General features: G+C 36.1%; 1 protein-coding gene across 2 annotated transcripts; it reads right to left on the bottom strand.

Annotated features, from left to right (window-relative positions):
* Positions 1–3,150: 3,150 nt before the first annotated feature.
* On the bottom strand, positions 3,151–15,551 carry fbxl18 (F-box and leucine-rich repeat protein 18). 2 transcript variants are annotated; one of them, XM_073814387.1, is made up of 7 exons: positions 15,368–15,551; positions 14,771–14,968; positions 11,534–13,104; positions 9,820–10,038; positions 6,501–7,645; positions 5,920–6,218; positions 3,151–4,277 (listed from the first exon to the last, which is right to left on the bottom strand). In XM_073814387.1, exons 1-5 carry the CDS (start codon positions 15,413–15,415, stop codon positions 7,495–7,497), a joined length of 2,187 nt encoding a protein of 728 aa, XP_073670488.1. In that variant the 5' UTR covers positions 15,416–15,551; the 3' UTR covers positions 3,151–4,277; positions 5,920–6,218; positions 6,501–7,494. The 2 variants fall into 2 exon arrangements, with proteins under 2 accessions (XP_073670488.1, XP_065110343.1); XM_065254271.2 differs by having other exon boundaries at positions 6,523–7,645.
* Between the last annotated feature and the right edge of the window lie 676 nt (positions 15,552–16,227).

The raw sequence follows: 16,227 nt of genomic DNA, 5'->3' as shown, positions 1-16,227 counted from the left end.
TTTTTGTTTAATAATAAAAAAAGAGAATTTTCTTTGTTGTTTACATGCTTTTCATAATATTCATCTTCATGCACAAATTAAAGCAAGATCAGAAATTGATATGTTGACATTAAAGATCCCGGTTGCATGAAACTCCTTAAGTGAGGGTTTCCCTGAGGGAGAAAAAATCCCTGAGGTAAGTGATTTATTTAAGAGCGTTGCAACAAAGGTCTTAACTGTCACCCTTACCTAGTGTTTATACTAAGTATTTTACAGTAGTCTCTGCCAAAACACGGCAGCGGAGAAGCGGTTGCTATAGTTACAAAATCTCACAGCGTACACAAATCAACGCACGCAGCTCAACAGACGGCGGATTTGTGTACAATGAAACATTGCAAATAACAGACTGTAAAGTACCGCATGTATAAAACCTCAAAGCAATTCAAACTTAAAGCACTTTAGATTGACGGATGATCAAACCGCTATTCTCACTTTTCTCTAAGGGATTATTTTGATCATTAGAAATGCGCGTTGGTACTTAATTTTCTTAAATAACCATAAAATCAGCCATCGCGTGTGACGTTAAGGGACCTCTTATAGTCCCTTAAGTTTTTAAGGGAAAATGGGACTTAAATACTTTGTTGCAACGCATATCAGAACTTAAAGTATACTTTAGCATTTAAGGGTAAATACTTATTGACAGCCTTAAGGTTCACTTAAGGTTTTTTCTTGCAACCCATTTTTTATTAAGGGCACCCTTAACCTTATATTTAAGGGATTTCTTAGCTTAAGGACTTTCATGCAACCGGGCACAGGATATATAATGGTATGTCCTAATCTTTTCACATGACTGTATTTAAAGACTTATCTGATTTAAGTTTTTTTAATAAAATGTGATCTTTTGTTGGCCAAAACATTACCGGTTACTTGTATTTCCCAGAATTCATGTGATCAGTAACTTTGCATTTACTTCATAAACAGTCAAGAGAAAACAGGAATTAAAGCACTTATTTATGTGGTAATTATTTAAAATGCCATATTTTTAATACTTGGAAATGTGTTCACTTCTGTTTCTATGTTCCTTATATCAAAAATCTGCGTATTTTACAGATTTCTTATTTTAGAAGTGCAGCTCTGTGCAGTAAATTCCTTGAAGCACTTTTCTTTGTATACTTTGTATTTTAAACCCTTTAGCTTACATAAGCAGATTGCAACATTAGTGAAATGGCATCAAAACAAAGTTTATTTTTTTAGTACACACTCAAGTTTACTAACTGATGTTTAGGATTCTGTTATAACATTTGTCTTTAAGGCACAAGTACTGTAGACACCCAACTTTTTCAAAACTAGTATCTTTTAGAATATACGAAACATTTGATCTACTTTATTTCTGAATAATCATATCAGAAAACATTTCTCTTCACATTTAATAGTTTCCCCGTTTCTTTTCTATATGTAAACGAGAGTTTAGCTGGTGTTTTACATTTTTCATGTATAGTGTTTTCTTTATCTGTGTTCTATTTAATTTGCCTTTCCTTTTAATCGTGTTACTCAATTTGTTCTATTATGCTCTATTTTTTATTTTTTCTGTACAGCACTTTGAGAAGCACCTTTTAATGGTGCTACATTTTAATAAAAAAATAGCCCACTGCATGAAGTTAAAACAACTTGATTTTGCATTCAACCTACTATTTTAATTTTTGATAAGTAGACTTATAAAAACGAGTTGAAATGGTTAAACTTATATTTCTATGTTACATCAACTTAAGAAATTATGTTAATTTGACAAAATGTTGCATTTTTTACGGTGTATATAAAATAAGGTTTATAATTATTTTTAAATTAGTGTCAACTTTTGTTTGAATATTCTGATAATAATATGTAATATACATGATATAACATGTTTCTTCATATGTTATCTGGCATTATACAATAGGGTTTGTGATTATAAATACTGTTTCCATTTCCTCATTTTAACTGAATTGACTCAAGTTTAGAAAAGATAACGCAGAGCACAGAGGTAAAATAATCATAAACTACACCTGTCTGTTTTTAAGTAATACCTACATTTCAAAATTATTTCATATGACATATTTCCCAACAGAAAGAGAATTAAATATCAACAATGGGGACAAAAAAATGTAAAGTTTCATGCTGCAATGCATGCTGGGTATCGATAAATTACAAATCACACAGGATTCCCAGCATGCTATGCGTTGTGAATAAATTAGCTTTATTACCATTTTCTTTGTCACCATTGTTGAGATCCATACTCTGATTCTTGATGTTTCTGTGTCTGAATGGCACAGTGGTTTCTTTTTTATGTGCAAATTGTCTTAAAACCTGTCAACAACTGATATGGGAGCGCTGGATCTCCTACTGTAGTATCACAAACATCAGTAACAGAAAGAGATACTTTTGGTTGATCAAACAGTGAATGAAGAAATCAACTCACTAGATGACGATCTTAAACATCAGATATAACTACCACTGTGATTATTAGATTATTGGCTTCTTTTTACCACAACAAACCTGTTTAAACACAAAGTTGTAGGAGCCAAAGGATAAGCTAGCAAACTCAAAGTCAAGAGTCCAACTAAAACAAACACTGATCACCAAAATGGTGGTTTTAAATGAAACAAAACCAAAATTTAAACCTAATACGTGAATAGTGTTTTCTACAGCAATGTTTTACAGAACATTAAGAAATTTATAACCGTTGGAAAATAATAAAATGTAACATTCCTCTAACGTTCACATCAACAAACGAAACTCGACTAAAATTACATATAAGGCACTTTCTTCAACAAGAATAAAAAACTTTTAGCCAGGTTTTCGTAGACATAGAAAATTATTTAGGGCAACTTGTCTATTTTTCATTAGCTCAAGTTTTAAAATATAGATGTGAATGGTTTTTTTTATTAAATAAAGGAAAAACATTTTAACAGAATGAAAATTTGTTTTTGTACATGAGACAGTAAAAGCTTAAAATTTTACGTTGAAATGAACAAATAAAGAAATTGCAAGTTGTGGCAACTTAAAAATAAATTAAGCTGAAACAGCAGCACCACAAAATCCTTTTAAGGGTAGTCGGATGAGGACACGGGTGATTCCTTCTTTAAATGCTAAATTTCTTCATAATATGGATGACAATAAATACAATAATATACGCTTGTTCATATATTTATTACTATTGCCAGTTTACAATTTACATATTTTAAATCATTGTGAACATATTCAGCATAAAAACATTCCATGAAAAAAGCAGACAATGTTAATACAATACTAAAATATAAAATGTGATGTAACATCTCAATCAGCAGACTTGTTTAATTTGAAACACAGCATTTACTAAACATAAATGTTTAAAAATACATCAGATGGGTTATATTAACACTTAAAGATTGTATGAAATAAAGGCAGTGCAACTGTTACTGAATATGCAGACTTTATATTGTGTTTTGTTCAATTGCCCATTTTTGATTTTTTTGTTTAATTTAATTAGAATATTGAGAGTGCAGGAGTTTTAGTCATTTTCTACTCTTTGCCAGACACGGACCACAATCCTAAAAATTCCCCAAACTGTAAACTAGATAGTAAAGCTTGTAGACAAACTTTATGTTGGCTTGACAAAGCCTGGCCTGAGTGTTTAAAACATTCAGAAAAATGTGGTCTTAGAATAATAATAATAAGAAGAAGAAGCTTAAATACAACAACAGTATGTTGGCTTTGTTCAAGCCAACATAATTATTCTCAGTATTTTGTATCACAGGAACATAGCCAGCATCTCTGCAATTATTATCAAATAGAAAGAAAGACTCAACTTGATAAAGGTTTTTCAACTCTGTCTCTAAATCTTTCACAGTCTTTGAGTCAATAATACTGCCCTTAGAGTTTTCTCCAATGAAACCCCCTGAGATCAGTTGGTTTGTTTCATTCTTGCAACAGTATGCAGACCAGAAATGACTAGGCACTCTCACTCTATTTTTTATGATATTATTACCTGGAACAACACCTGTAACAATGTGAGAATTATTTAGTGCACCATGTTTTTTCAAAGTTTCCACCATAATTCTTTCTACCTTCTGATACCATTTGCTGTTAAATGATCCATCTTGAGGAGCAGCATTAGTAAGAGTGAATGTGGCATTAACACATGCCTGTGAAACTGCATGACAGACTGGAGCCAAGTGTCCTTTATGATAGCCCGAGTTCTCATAGTCATCATTGGAAGCTTGGTTGTTTAAAACACGCCTGCCCTTCAGTTCCATGTTTATTCCTGCCTTATTATCCTCAAGCTGCAACATTACATCAAACAGAAAGAACTTATAATTTTACAGTCTTGAAGTACATAAATGTTGATAAAAAAAAATGAAGTTACACACACAAAATAAAAAATATCGAATGAATGTGAAATTAATTATTTTCCAATTACCTATAGCTTGTGACTCGGGCAGTAACATGAAAAGCAACACCTTTTATCTACCCATAAGGGTTTAGTTTCATACATCTTAAAGGGATATGATTCACCCAAAAATAAAAAATGTCATTAAAATTTAACAAAGATTTTATTGTTGAAGAGGGTCCATTTATAATTTTGTGTTTAATGAATGAAATAAGCATCCAGTTAACAAATATTATTTTGTTGACCTTTCTGTGTGGAGTTTGCTGGTTCACTCACACAGTCCAAAACATGTATAGGTTAGCGGAACTGGCTATACTAAATTGCTTTTTACCCAACTTGCGTGTGGTTAACATAGACTGTAAAAAAAGATGGACGACACCCGTTCGCTCACTTCCATTGGTGAAAAGTGAAGCTGCCGGTGTCCCGATACGGCACTTCGGATTTCGGGACCAGTCTTGTGCAGTAGTGAGCAGGAAGTAAAGCCGCGAAATAAAGACCCCGCCCTCGCAGAATGCGCATATCACAGCTGTCAATCATGATGTGACACCACCGTTTTTAGAGCATTAAATAACTAACTAAACACAAAACAAACATTTTAATTTACATCAGCGTGATAAAAACTACAGTAAATGACAGAAACCAGCTTCGAATAAAAGATAATTGAAGTGTAATTAAATTGTTTAGTTGGTCTCAAGTCCCATTGAATAACATGGAGAGGCGGGGTTTATGACCTATACTGGGACCAGTCACTGGGGGGCGATCGAGACGTTTTGGCTTCACTTTCAGGGCTTGTGCGGCACACTTGGTGGTTAACTTTATAGATAGATGCTGGAATGGTGTTCATACAGTTGTAATCTTAGTTGAGAGGACTTAGGGGGTGTGCACACCAAAACTTTTAAACGCGGCTGAAAACACATGGAGGACACCAATTCCCAGCTGTTTTTCAGCTGAGTGCCAGCTTTCTTGATCTGGGTGCTTTGGTAGCTGTGATACTTCAGATGTGAACCGGTTGATTGGTGTGGTAATGTCCCGCCCCTCCTCCACTGTGATTGGACGCCCGTGTGAGAACTGACATTGACGAGCGGAGCTTTTCTCCCAAAGTTGATTCTCTTTTAACTCTCGATACTCAGCATGGAAAAAACCCGCTGGCTGCTGGCTTATTTGAAAAACGCAGAGCTTCCATTGGAAACAACTGAAAACATGCGCCGGCCGCGGGCGTAAAAGCTTTGGTGTGCACGCCCCCTTAAGTCACTACTTGAGTTAAGTCAGAAATTTGCTTATTGCCTAATAAGTTTAAGCTGGCATTACTTAGTAAACTGAGTTAGGTGAACTACATCACCCAAGAGTTCAGTAATTAGTTTTCTTAAATGTTTACATCACAAAAAAGAAATGTATACAGGCTTGTAACAACAAAAATTTTCATTTTTGGGTGAACTATCCCTTTAAGGTGTTAAAAAACACAGCAGGCGTAGCTTGTTAGCAGTCACAAGCAAAAGGGAAAAATATTGTACAATATTGAGTAATGTTTCACATACCTGAGGCTCAATGTACCAGCTGCCCGGTCTTTTGCACTGCTCTTTTCCTATATACTTATAAGCAGAATAGACAGGGATCTTATTGTTGGTATCATAAAGTGTGGCATAATATTTTGTGTCATTTAGAGTCTGGCAGATCTGTTTGTACTGAGCTCCACGTAGGACTGTCGGTGGTATTCCGTTCATGAAATACTGAGGACATTTACTTTTAAAATTATCCACAACTTCAGCCGAACCACCAGAGAAAACCGCCAGCATCACCGGAAGAAGAAACATGATGAATGTAAGATGAAAATTCTCTAAAAGTACACAAAACATAAAATGATCTTTGAGTGAATCTAACATTTCTAGACTGTGCTTATAAAAAAATTACAAGAATATTTTACAAATGATATCAATTTTAATTCATTAACTATATTTAGTATAGATAAAGTGGAAGCAAACAAATACAAAAAAACAAATACCAAAATTGCTGTTCAAAATACAATTATTATCTCTTTTCCAGTTTTCATCTGAAGCCAGCAAAGGTACAACCATACAAAAAACAGTAAACTTATACTATGCAGTAGCAAAATACCAACCTGTACCAATCATATTACCAACCTGGTAAAAAAAGCTCTTCAGCGTCTTTACCACCTCACGCTCTTTAAAGACTTTAAACTGCCCTTCAAAGTACTGACTTTACACCTGCACCATCGGAAGCACACTGACGGAAAACATCCCAGCCCGGTTCGGGAGGGTGGTGCGATCAGCTGAGCGCATCATCTGCAATGCAGACCTCTCTGACTTGCAATCCATTTACGGGAAACGATGCTGAACCAAAGCCAGAATATCCTGATAACTGTTAGAACAAGGACTTAACCAGGAAGTGTCTACAATCACAAAGATGTATCAATGTGCCACACAAAACCAATGTAAGGTCACTTAGCAACACATGTAGAGGACATTTATTAAGAATATCCATGAAGTAAAAGACACTTATGGTTTTATTGGATATACCATATCACCCCTTTTCCAACCTGTGTGTGAATTAACCTGTGTATATCGCCATGAATATAGCAATAGATTCTGGAATGGCGTGAAGAATAAAGAAAGAAAATGTGAACTCTCTAAATTGAAAATATTTGGTAATTTGCTAATGATATTTGGATATTTTAATGCAAAAATCTTACATATTGTGCCTTTAATTGTGAAACAATGGCTGTCTGATGACTGAAAGGGCCAAAGATCCAATAAAAGTTTAAGTACAGTTTAAAGTTTAAGATTAAACTGAGGTAGAGATTGTAATGTACACAATGCATTGAGATGTAAAGTGGGTTTAATTTTGGCACATTCACAAAGATGACATTTCAAATAGGTGCAGAGTTTGTTCATACGGGCTCTTTACTGGAAAACATAGACCTTGGGATTTTCGGTTTGCGTTGAGGATATCTCGTGCTTACACAACCCTGACCAGACCACTAATATTTCACTTTTTAAACAACATGAGAGTTCCTACAATGCCAAATATTTGTGTTAAAGATATCCCTGGTCATGCATTTCCCAAGTAAAATCACCAGGAAATGAATAGTTCAATCAAAGTTTCACTGGCTCCTCGGCAATGCGGCTTTTGAAAAGCGTGATCTCGTCCAAGTGACACAGTGGCATTCCTCTGATCACATTGGCCAGGTCCTCGTGCAGTAAAGGGTAAATCACAACACTGAGGGCTGGACGAGATGATGAATAACTGCAGGAATGGGGAAGAGAAAGAACAGGTAAACATTACAGATGAAATTTATAAAACAAATCACTACTGTTCAAAGGAGGAGGAAATGTATTTTAAAGGGCACCTATTATGCAATTTTGTAAATAAATGTGTATTGGCAGTGTGTGAACAAAACGATCCTACAATGAAAAACTCAATCCACTTCTTTTTTAATCTCCATTAAACCAAAGCAGTCTTGTTAGACATGCAGTTTTGATTCTCTTGTTAATGTGACATCACACTGATAAAGCCCCGCACACATCCACTGACTGACTGGTTGATTTTACACAAAAGCTTGTCTAAATGTCTCTGTTAGCATGCTGTAGCGCTAATGCGGCTAAAGGTATTATTACTAATAAAGACACTAGTGCTCACCGTCTGTTGTTTAAGAAGTGAGCGCAGTAGCACATTTGCATTTAAAGGTACACACATTAAAACAGCGTGCGTGTGCTCCCACCAAAATTGGGGCATTTTGAACATGTAATAATTAATTATCTGTGGGGTATTTTGAGCTGAAACCACACAAAAACATTCTAGAGACACCTGAGACTTATATTACATCTTGTAAAAATTTACATAATATGTGCCCTTTAAAATGAATGCATAGGGCAGCTTTGTGTCCCTAAGGGGGCGTGCACACCAAATCATTTAAACGCTTCTAAAAAAAATAGAGCTGGGCATAGATTAATCTAGATTAATCTCATACAAAATAAAAGTATTTTTTTAAATTTAGAATATAATTTAGATTAATCTCATTAATCTAGATTAATCTCATACAAAATAATAGTAATTTGTATAATTTAGAATATATAAAAATATAAATAAATATATATACACATGTAAATGTTTCTTAAATACATACATGAATGTGTGTGTATTTATATATACATAATAATTACACACAGCACAAACTCATATGTTATGCAAAAAAAATACTTTTATTTTTGCATGAGATTAATTTAGATTAATCCATGCACAGCTCTAAAAAAAACCCAGGTGGATCCGACTGTAAACGCTTGCCAGCTTTTTACAGCTGAGCGCTTTGGTTGCTATGATACTTCTGCTATGTTTATCAGTTGTTGAACGATACACCAGTTGGTTGTTGTGATATTTGACCCGCCCCTACTCGACTGTGATTTGAAGACCGAGTGAGAAGTGACATTTTTGAAAAGCTGAGCATTTCACCCAAAGTTGAACATTTGTCAACTTCCGGCGCTCATTGCTGAGTGCGTAAAAACCGCCAAATGTGCCAGCGCTCAGCGTGAACAAAACCTGCCAGCTGCTGCCATTTTTTTTTTAAGTGCTGCGCTTTCATTTGAAACAATTGATAATATACGCAAGCCACTAGCGTAAACGGCTTGGTGTGGACGCTAGGGCTGTCAAGATTATTAAATAATCGTCTCATGCGATTATATGACCTCATCGCAGTAATTTCAGATCACCACAATGATTGCACATCTCTCTAAAAAACACAAGGGGGAGCTGCAGCGCCTGTATAAACGAGACCGTATCAGATGGCGTTGCCTACTGACAGTGTAACGCGATACATTGCAAAGGTAATGCAGCCATTCAATACAGTAGAAAAAAACATTTAAATAAATGTTGCAAAACTTCCATAAGCAGTATGAAATAAAAGGTAAAACATGCCTACATCCCAAAATACAAGTGAATAATGCTATTCTTAAGGATTTGTAAGGAATTAATTTTTTTGCAGCCACTACAGACATATGGTCCAGTACTTATATGACCTTAGTAGGAATGGCTACTATTTAAGGCCTGTTCTGGTATAGTCAGTTTATTTTGATTGCATTTTTATTTTCTGTTATCTTACAGACACTTTATTTGTGTTTCACCGTTCTAATGAAGAATGTTCAGTTTTTGAAAGATATATTCATTAAAAAATTACTTTTAAATATGTGTTGTGTCTATTAATATGTACTTCCAGGAAAAACTTGCAAAAGATTTAATCATTGAATTAAATTATTTAATGAACATAAAATATATGAGAATTCATAATTGTCATGATTTATTAGACAACTAACTGTCAGCCAAATTTCATAATCGTGACAGCCCTAGTGCAAGCCCCCTTAGAGTCGAACCCATGACATTGGCAGTGTTACTGTCATTCTCTACCAGTTTAGCTACAGTATACTAACCTGTCCAACAGGGTTTTCTGCAGCAATTTACAGGTGACAAGGGTCCCGCTCATGAACATGTGACACATGATGACATCAGCGCAGCTCTGCATAAAAGCAATCACAGAGGACGGCTGGAAGGTTCCCTGTCGAGAAACTAAACACAGACGCCGCAGCCGCTGACACTTACTGAGTGCTTCGAAAAACGCAGCGCTCGCATTAAAGTAAGGCTGCTCCAGCCTGTAAAGTTAAACATACACAAAGATAAATACATGAATAAATCACAAATGTATTTGCACCACAAGCCAAATTGCACAATCCTCTCGTTTTTTAGCAAAATAATTTTTTTTGTTTATGATTTTTTAATTTGACCCATACCTGACACTGAAAATAAATGTATTCCTCCCTGGCAAGTTTGTAATAACTTTACATAATAATTATTAAATAATAATTTTTATATAAAATATTACACAATTATACTATAGCAGAATAAAAGTTTTTGTTTACATCATATATGTGTGTAAACTGTATATAATAATTATGTATAAATATGCACACATGCATGTATAATTTTAAGAAAAAAAAATATTTATAAATTAAGTATTTATATATTACCGGTATATAAATTATACATTAACATACAAATGTTTATACACACGTAAACATTTCTTAAATATTAATTTATAGCAGAATAAAAGTTTTTGTTAACATCATATATGGGTGTAAACGGTGTATAATAATTAAGTATAAATATGCACACATGCATGTATAATTTTAAGAAAAAAAATACAATTATATATATTAAGTATTTATATTTATATATAATATAAATTATACATTAATGTACAAATGTATATACACATGTAAATATTTCCTAAATATAAACATGCATGTGTGTGCACTGTGCATTTATCTATACCAAGTTATATTATACACATTTCACACAAATATATGATGTAAACAAAAACTTTTATTCTTCTATAGATTCATTGTTATCCATCCCTAGGTATACATTTTAATATTTAAGAGACAGAAAATCTCTCTGTCAAAGGTCTATGCAACAGTAGTAACATTTTAACTAGTTTTGTCACCAAGTGGTTAAAACCAAGTGCCACAAAATATAAGACCTGGCAAACATAAAGTATCAATTTGAATGTAATCTCAAACATCATTTTGAATATGAAAATAACCAACTTCGTTATCTAGCAAAAATATGTAATGTCTTCAATTATATTTCCTCCACTGGATACTTTTAAGATAACTGTATTCAGATACTGCCCTCTACTGGAAAGCTAAATAAGTTTAAATCTAAACAGATTTGTGAAATTTTAAAGGTATAGTCACCAAAAAATGTAAATCATTTTCATTTTCTCATCCTCATGTTGTTCTAAATCTGTATGAATTTTTTTTTCTGATGAACACAAAAGAAGATATTTTGATCAATGAAGGTAAGCACACATCTGATTGTAACCATTGACTTCCATAGTAGGAAAAACTAATATTATGGAGGTATTGTTGTGATAAATGCAAATTTTTTGGACTTTAAGGACGTGGACCCCGTAACTTTACATTTTATTAAGTGAAAGATCCGAAACACTTTCTAAAATAACTAAAAATGTGTTTGTCTGAAAACTGATGGACATCTCAGACGGCTTAGGGGTGAGTAAATCATGGGTTTAATATCATTTTTGGGTGATCTATCCCTTTAAGAGTATGTTTTGGAGTGCGTGTTCACCTCAAGTCCCTGAGTTGTGTGCAGTATGTGAGGGTCTCCAGCAGGGCCTGTGTGTAATTCATGGTCTTTAAGGATCCAAGATTTGCCAGCGACAACAACTGAAGGTCCTTGCACCCCTGAACAAGTTCAATCAAACCCGTCCCCTTCAATACTCCAGGTAAGTGCGCAAGGGTGAGCTTGCGTAAAAATTTCAGTCCTCCTAAAGCAGCTAGTTCGCCATCTCCGACACTGTAAGACCATGGACAAGCAGCAGGATCCTTGCGCATGGCCGGCTCATTTCGTGGCATGGCGGAGGAAAAGCCTGCGCCGATAAGCTCCAGCTCTACCAGGTGTGGGCAACCTTTAAGCAGTGGTTGAATGCACAGTCCCCTCTCCTGTTGATCTTCACCCAGACCCCCCGAGACATCGGTTTTGGGTCGATATGTGGGCACACCGATGCGGTTGCTCTTCTTAAGTCCAAGCAGTAGCGACCCCGAAGTGACATTCGTGTTGGAGTCGGTTGTGTTCATAGGTGTTGGTGAGGATTGCGCCAAGGCACAGACAGGAAGTGCCAGTGTGCGCAAAAAGGCAAGACGTCCTAAAGCTCCACATAGGTGCCCATCCTGTCCTGCAGGAACAGTATGATGGTAGTGTGTGGCAGAGAGATTGAGATGAATTAGATGAGGACAACATTCAGTAATTGCTTTGACGCTCTCCGCGTCCATTTCCTCCTCGGCCTTCCCACAGCTGTCCGGGACAGGGCCTCTGCCGCAGCCTCTTAGGTTGAGAGTCCGTAGGGGTGAGAGATCGCGACCCGCACTAAGCAACACATGTAGAGGGTTGAACCCAGGAGCAGAACACCGTGAGACGTTTAGGTAAGCGGGACAGCCGTGCGCAAGCACCCGCCCTAACATAGCACCGTCCAACCACGTACGTGGAAGCTGAAGTGCACTAACCGTATTTCTTGACACCATGCTCTCCATCAGTGCCATCATGGCAACTGGCCTAGGTGGGGCGGGCCCTGGCACAAACAGAACCAGTCCTGCAAGACCCTCTGGCACTCTCATACTGAACACCGCCAAGTAGAGCGCCAAAAGAGTACGATTTACCTCACCGGGTGCCAGGCGTGCAGAAAACCAGCGCAGGTTTTGGTAGTGTGGCACGCTGCTTTGTCCCACCATCAGCTGCGTGCAGCCACCCGCTTCACTCCAGCTCTCGCTGGCCTCCAGATAGAGCCGCAAACTGCGCAGCGCACTGCAGCATGGCACCACGCCATACGAGGGTGTCAGCAATGTCTGCTTAAGCTCCAGCAGGCGTGACAATGCAGCCTTCCCCTCGGCGCTAACCAGATGGAGGTCGAAACCCGGGCCCACATCCAGAGCCAGGGAGCGCAGAAATCGGAGGGTGGTCAGCAGATGCGACAGACGAACTGGTGTCAGGCGACAGCCCGAAAGGTCCAGATTGACCAGGTTCTTACAGCGAGTAACCTGGTCCACTGTAGAGCCAGCCAACCAGTAACAGCCATTTAGGTCCAATGTCTGGATGTCACTGGAAAGGTTCTTCAAGATCTGTTTCACAGCATCATCGTTTGCCTGAGAACGAGAGAGGAATTCAAATGTAAGGAAAGGGCTGAACAATAATTCATTATTTTTCAATAACGGTGATATGGTTTCTAAACACATTTATATTTTGATAAAAAATTACAGCATCCCATGGCCATTCACGTCATGTCTAAACGTGTTAAATGCGGGCGAAGGCACTTCTTCCTTGCAAAATGCGCTTTCGTATGAACCATGCTCACCGGGACGGAGAGGAAAACATAATGCCTGATTATGTCAAATCATATCATAAAAATTTATTTTTATTTGACGGTTTTACATTTATATATGAAGTTATGTATGAAGTTATACATTTATTGTATGAAAGGTATAAGATAACCATCCATTTATTTATACAATTTTTAAATATTATATTGTTTCATAGGAGGAGCTTTCATAGACGTGGCAAATGTATTTGTTAGTTGTGGGCATTCTTTGCAGTTTATCCCAAGGCTTTTATAACATTCATATCGTAATCGAATTTATATCATATTGACCGAAAATGAATTGGTGATAGAAAGTTTGGCCTTATTGTCCAGTCCAAGGATTTTTGCGTTCTTTCTCTTCACTTTGGCGAGGAAAATGCTGTTTCACCTGTCCACTAGTCTCATATAAAACCTTTCAATACCTATAACTTAAAGGCACTATATGTAAGATATTTGCATAAAAAAAAAACACTATCACACACTGCAAAAATGATTTTCAAGAAAATATGTTCTTAGTAGTTTGTCTTGTTTTCAGTAAAAATATCTACAAATTCTTAAATTAAGATGCTTTTCTTTGATGAGCAAAAAAATCAATGGGGGTTAGCAAAAAATCTTGAACATTTTTCTTAAACACTAAATTCAAGAAAATTTCAAGAAAAATGTGCTTACCCCATAGGCAGATTTGTTTGCTTGTTTAATGCACAAAATCACTTAAATTTGATATTTTTGGTCTAAAAACTAGACTTATTTTCTTGGGTCGTTTTGCTCATCAAGAAAAAGCTTCTTAATTTAAGAATTTTTTATATATTTTTACTGAAAACAAGACAAAAATACTAATAAAATATTTTCTTGAAAATCATTTTTGCAGTGCAGTATTATATTTTTTCAAAGTATTGTGAGAGCAATTTAAAAGTACTGTTGCTTTGCTCTCGTGATACTTCGATGTCATACGCTGATCGATCTGCGCAGTATCGCATGCAGAAGTAGCGATTGAAGCGTCTAGCAAAATTTTGATTTTGGGCTGAGACCTTTAACAGTATGTATAACATTGGCTGATAAGTAGGGTGACCATACGTGCCATTCTTCCCAGACGCATCCCGTCCAGGATTTCGGTGTGTCTTCCGGAAGTCGTATTTGTTGACCGCATACGCCATTCAGTTAAAAACATAAGCTATACAATCATAGTTTCATTTTTACCTTAAAATGTAACGGTTGCTTTTCTGTAATAATAATAATAATCCTCTATGATGTATGCGGTCGACAAATACGACTTCCGGAAGACGAACCCAAAATCCTAGATGGGATGCATCCGGGAATAATGGCACGTATGGTCACCCTACTGATAAGAGTCTGTGATATATCATCTATCTTTACAGGTGGTTGTAAATTCACTACTCTGTGTATTTCAGAAACACCCTAAAGAGAAGGTCAAAGGGTGTGCTGTCCATCCTCACCGTGTAATTTTTATGCAGGTGTATATGGGCTGTCAAGCTCTTATCCAGACACAGTGTTCTGAACTTCCGGCAAACTCTGTTCACACTGAGCATCAGATCATGGCTCGGGATGAATCGCAGAATGTTCAATAAAATCTCATCTGAGAAGTCTGATATGCTGACAGAGGTCTGAGACACACTGGCTGAGCAGCACTGAGCCTGTAGGGCAACAAGAAGAAAGTCATTCATACTTGCTCCCATACTGACTTAAATGATGATAAAAGTTATTGATTGTAAACATATATTTCATTACATCAAGCAGCATTTTTACAGTTTAACATGAGCTATGCCAATTCACATATCATTTCAGTTACTATTACTTTTCGCATTGTAGTTTTTGTTAAGATATTTTAGTAAACTGCTTTATATGTGCTTGTCGCGTCCTGAATAGCTCTGTGTCATAAAAATAAAACAATAAATGATTTAAAACATAATCTCTCATTCTTATCAAAACACCATTACTGACATTTGTAAATTATTTGTTTTACGCAACAAAATACATAAGATTGCTAGCCTGTCAAGTAGCATGCCTTATATCAGTCCTCTGCTTCAACTTACCGATTCGATTTGATAATCCATGCTGTTTCGTCGAAATGTTTTGGACATTTACTTCGGTAATATGTTTAATAAAAACTCTTGCCATGTCAATGAATTTATTATCATTTATCCATTGACAACTATGTGGTCTAGCTGCAGCACACCGCAGCACACACATAGCGGGAACAAGGTACAGCAATTTAGTACCGTCGGAACTTTTGAGTGTCGTACTCGTTTCCGGTACGATGCAACTCAAATAAAAGTCCCTGGGCGCGGTCCATTCGATAAAAATGATTTCTTTATTATAATATTTATATGTTTCGGGTTTTATTAAACACACATATTAGGACATACTTGGATTAATAAACATCAGATATTGCATTTAATTGCAGCCTGACGTATATACTTTGTTTCAGCAATGTATGCGTTTCAAGCCAAGTTTTTTTTTTTTTTTTTACCGTCAATGCACCAACTGCCCAAAGCCACACCAATCTATCACAAATCTACACACAGTTTAGGCTTTTTTTAATACACCTAATACACAGTACGTATCAACTTCAATTTTACAAGTGATTAAAAGGCAATAATATCCATATTATCGCCTACTACAGATAGCATAGTGCTACCAATACGGAAGTAAGATGGCAAACTGCCTGCAGTCCATCCGATTTAAAAATGGTCATGATGTCGGATAACTGAAGCCATGAACAGTTTAAAGGAGTAATCAGAACATAAATGCCTTTAGTTTACTGTAACGCATAACATTGACTATTCATCATGCTCTTTCAACAGGAATTCAAAGTCTAAATACAGTAAAAGCATGACCATGAGGGTATTGTGAAAAGAGAAATGGGTCAGATGCAAATTAAAAGTCATGTTAT

This window comes from Paramisgurnus dabryanus, chromosome 4 (assembly GCF_030506205.2).
Source record: "Paramisgurnus dabryanus chromosome 4, PD_genome_1.1, whole genome shotgun sequence".
Taxonomy (NCBI): domain Eukaryota; kingdom Metazoa; phylum Chordata; class Actinopteri; order Cypriniformes; family Cobitidae; genus Paramisgurnus; species Paramisgurnus dabryanus.
This window is presented reverse-complemented; position numbering and strand designations above follow the sequence as displayed.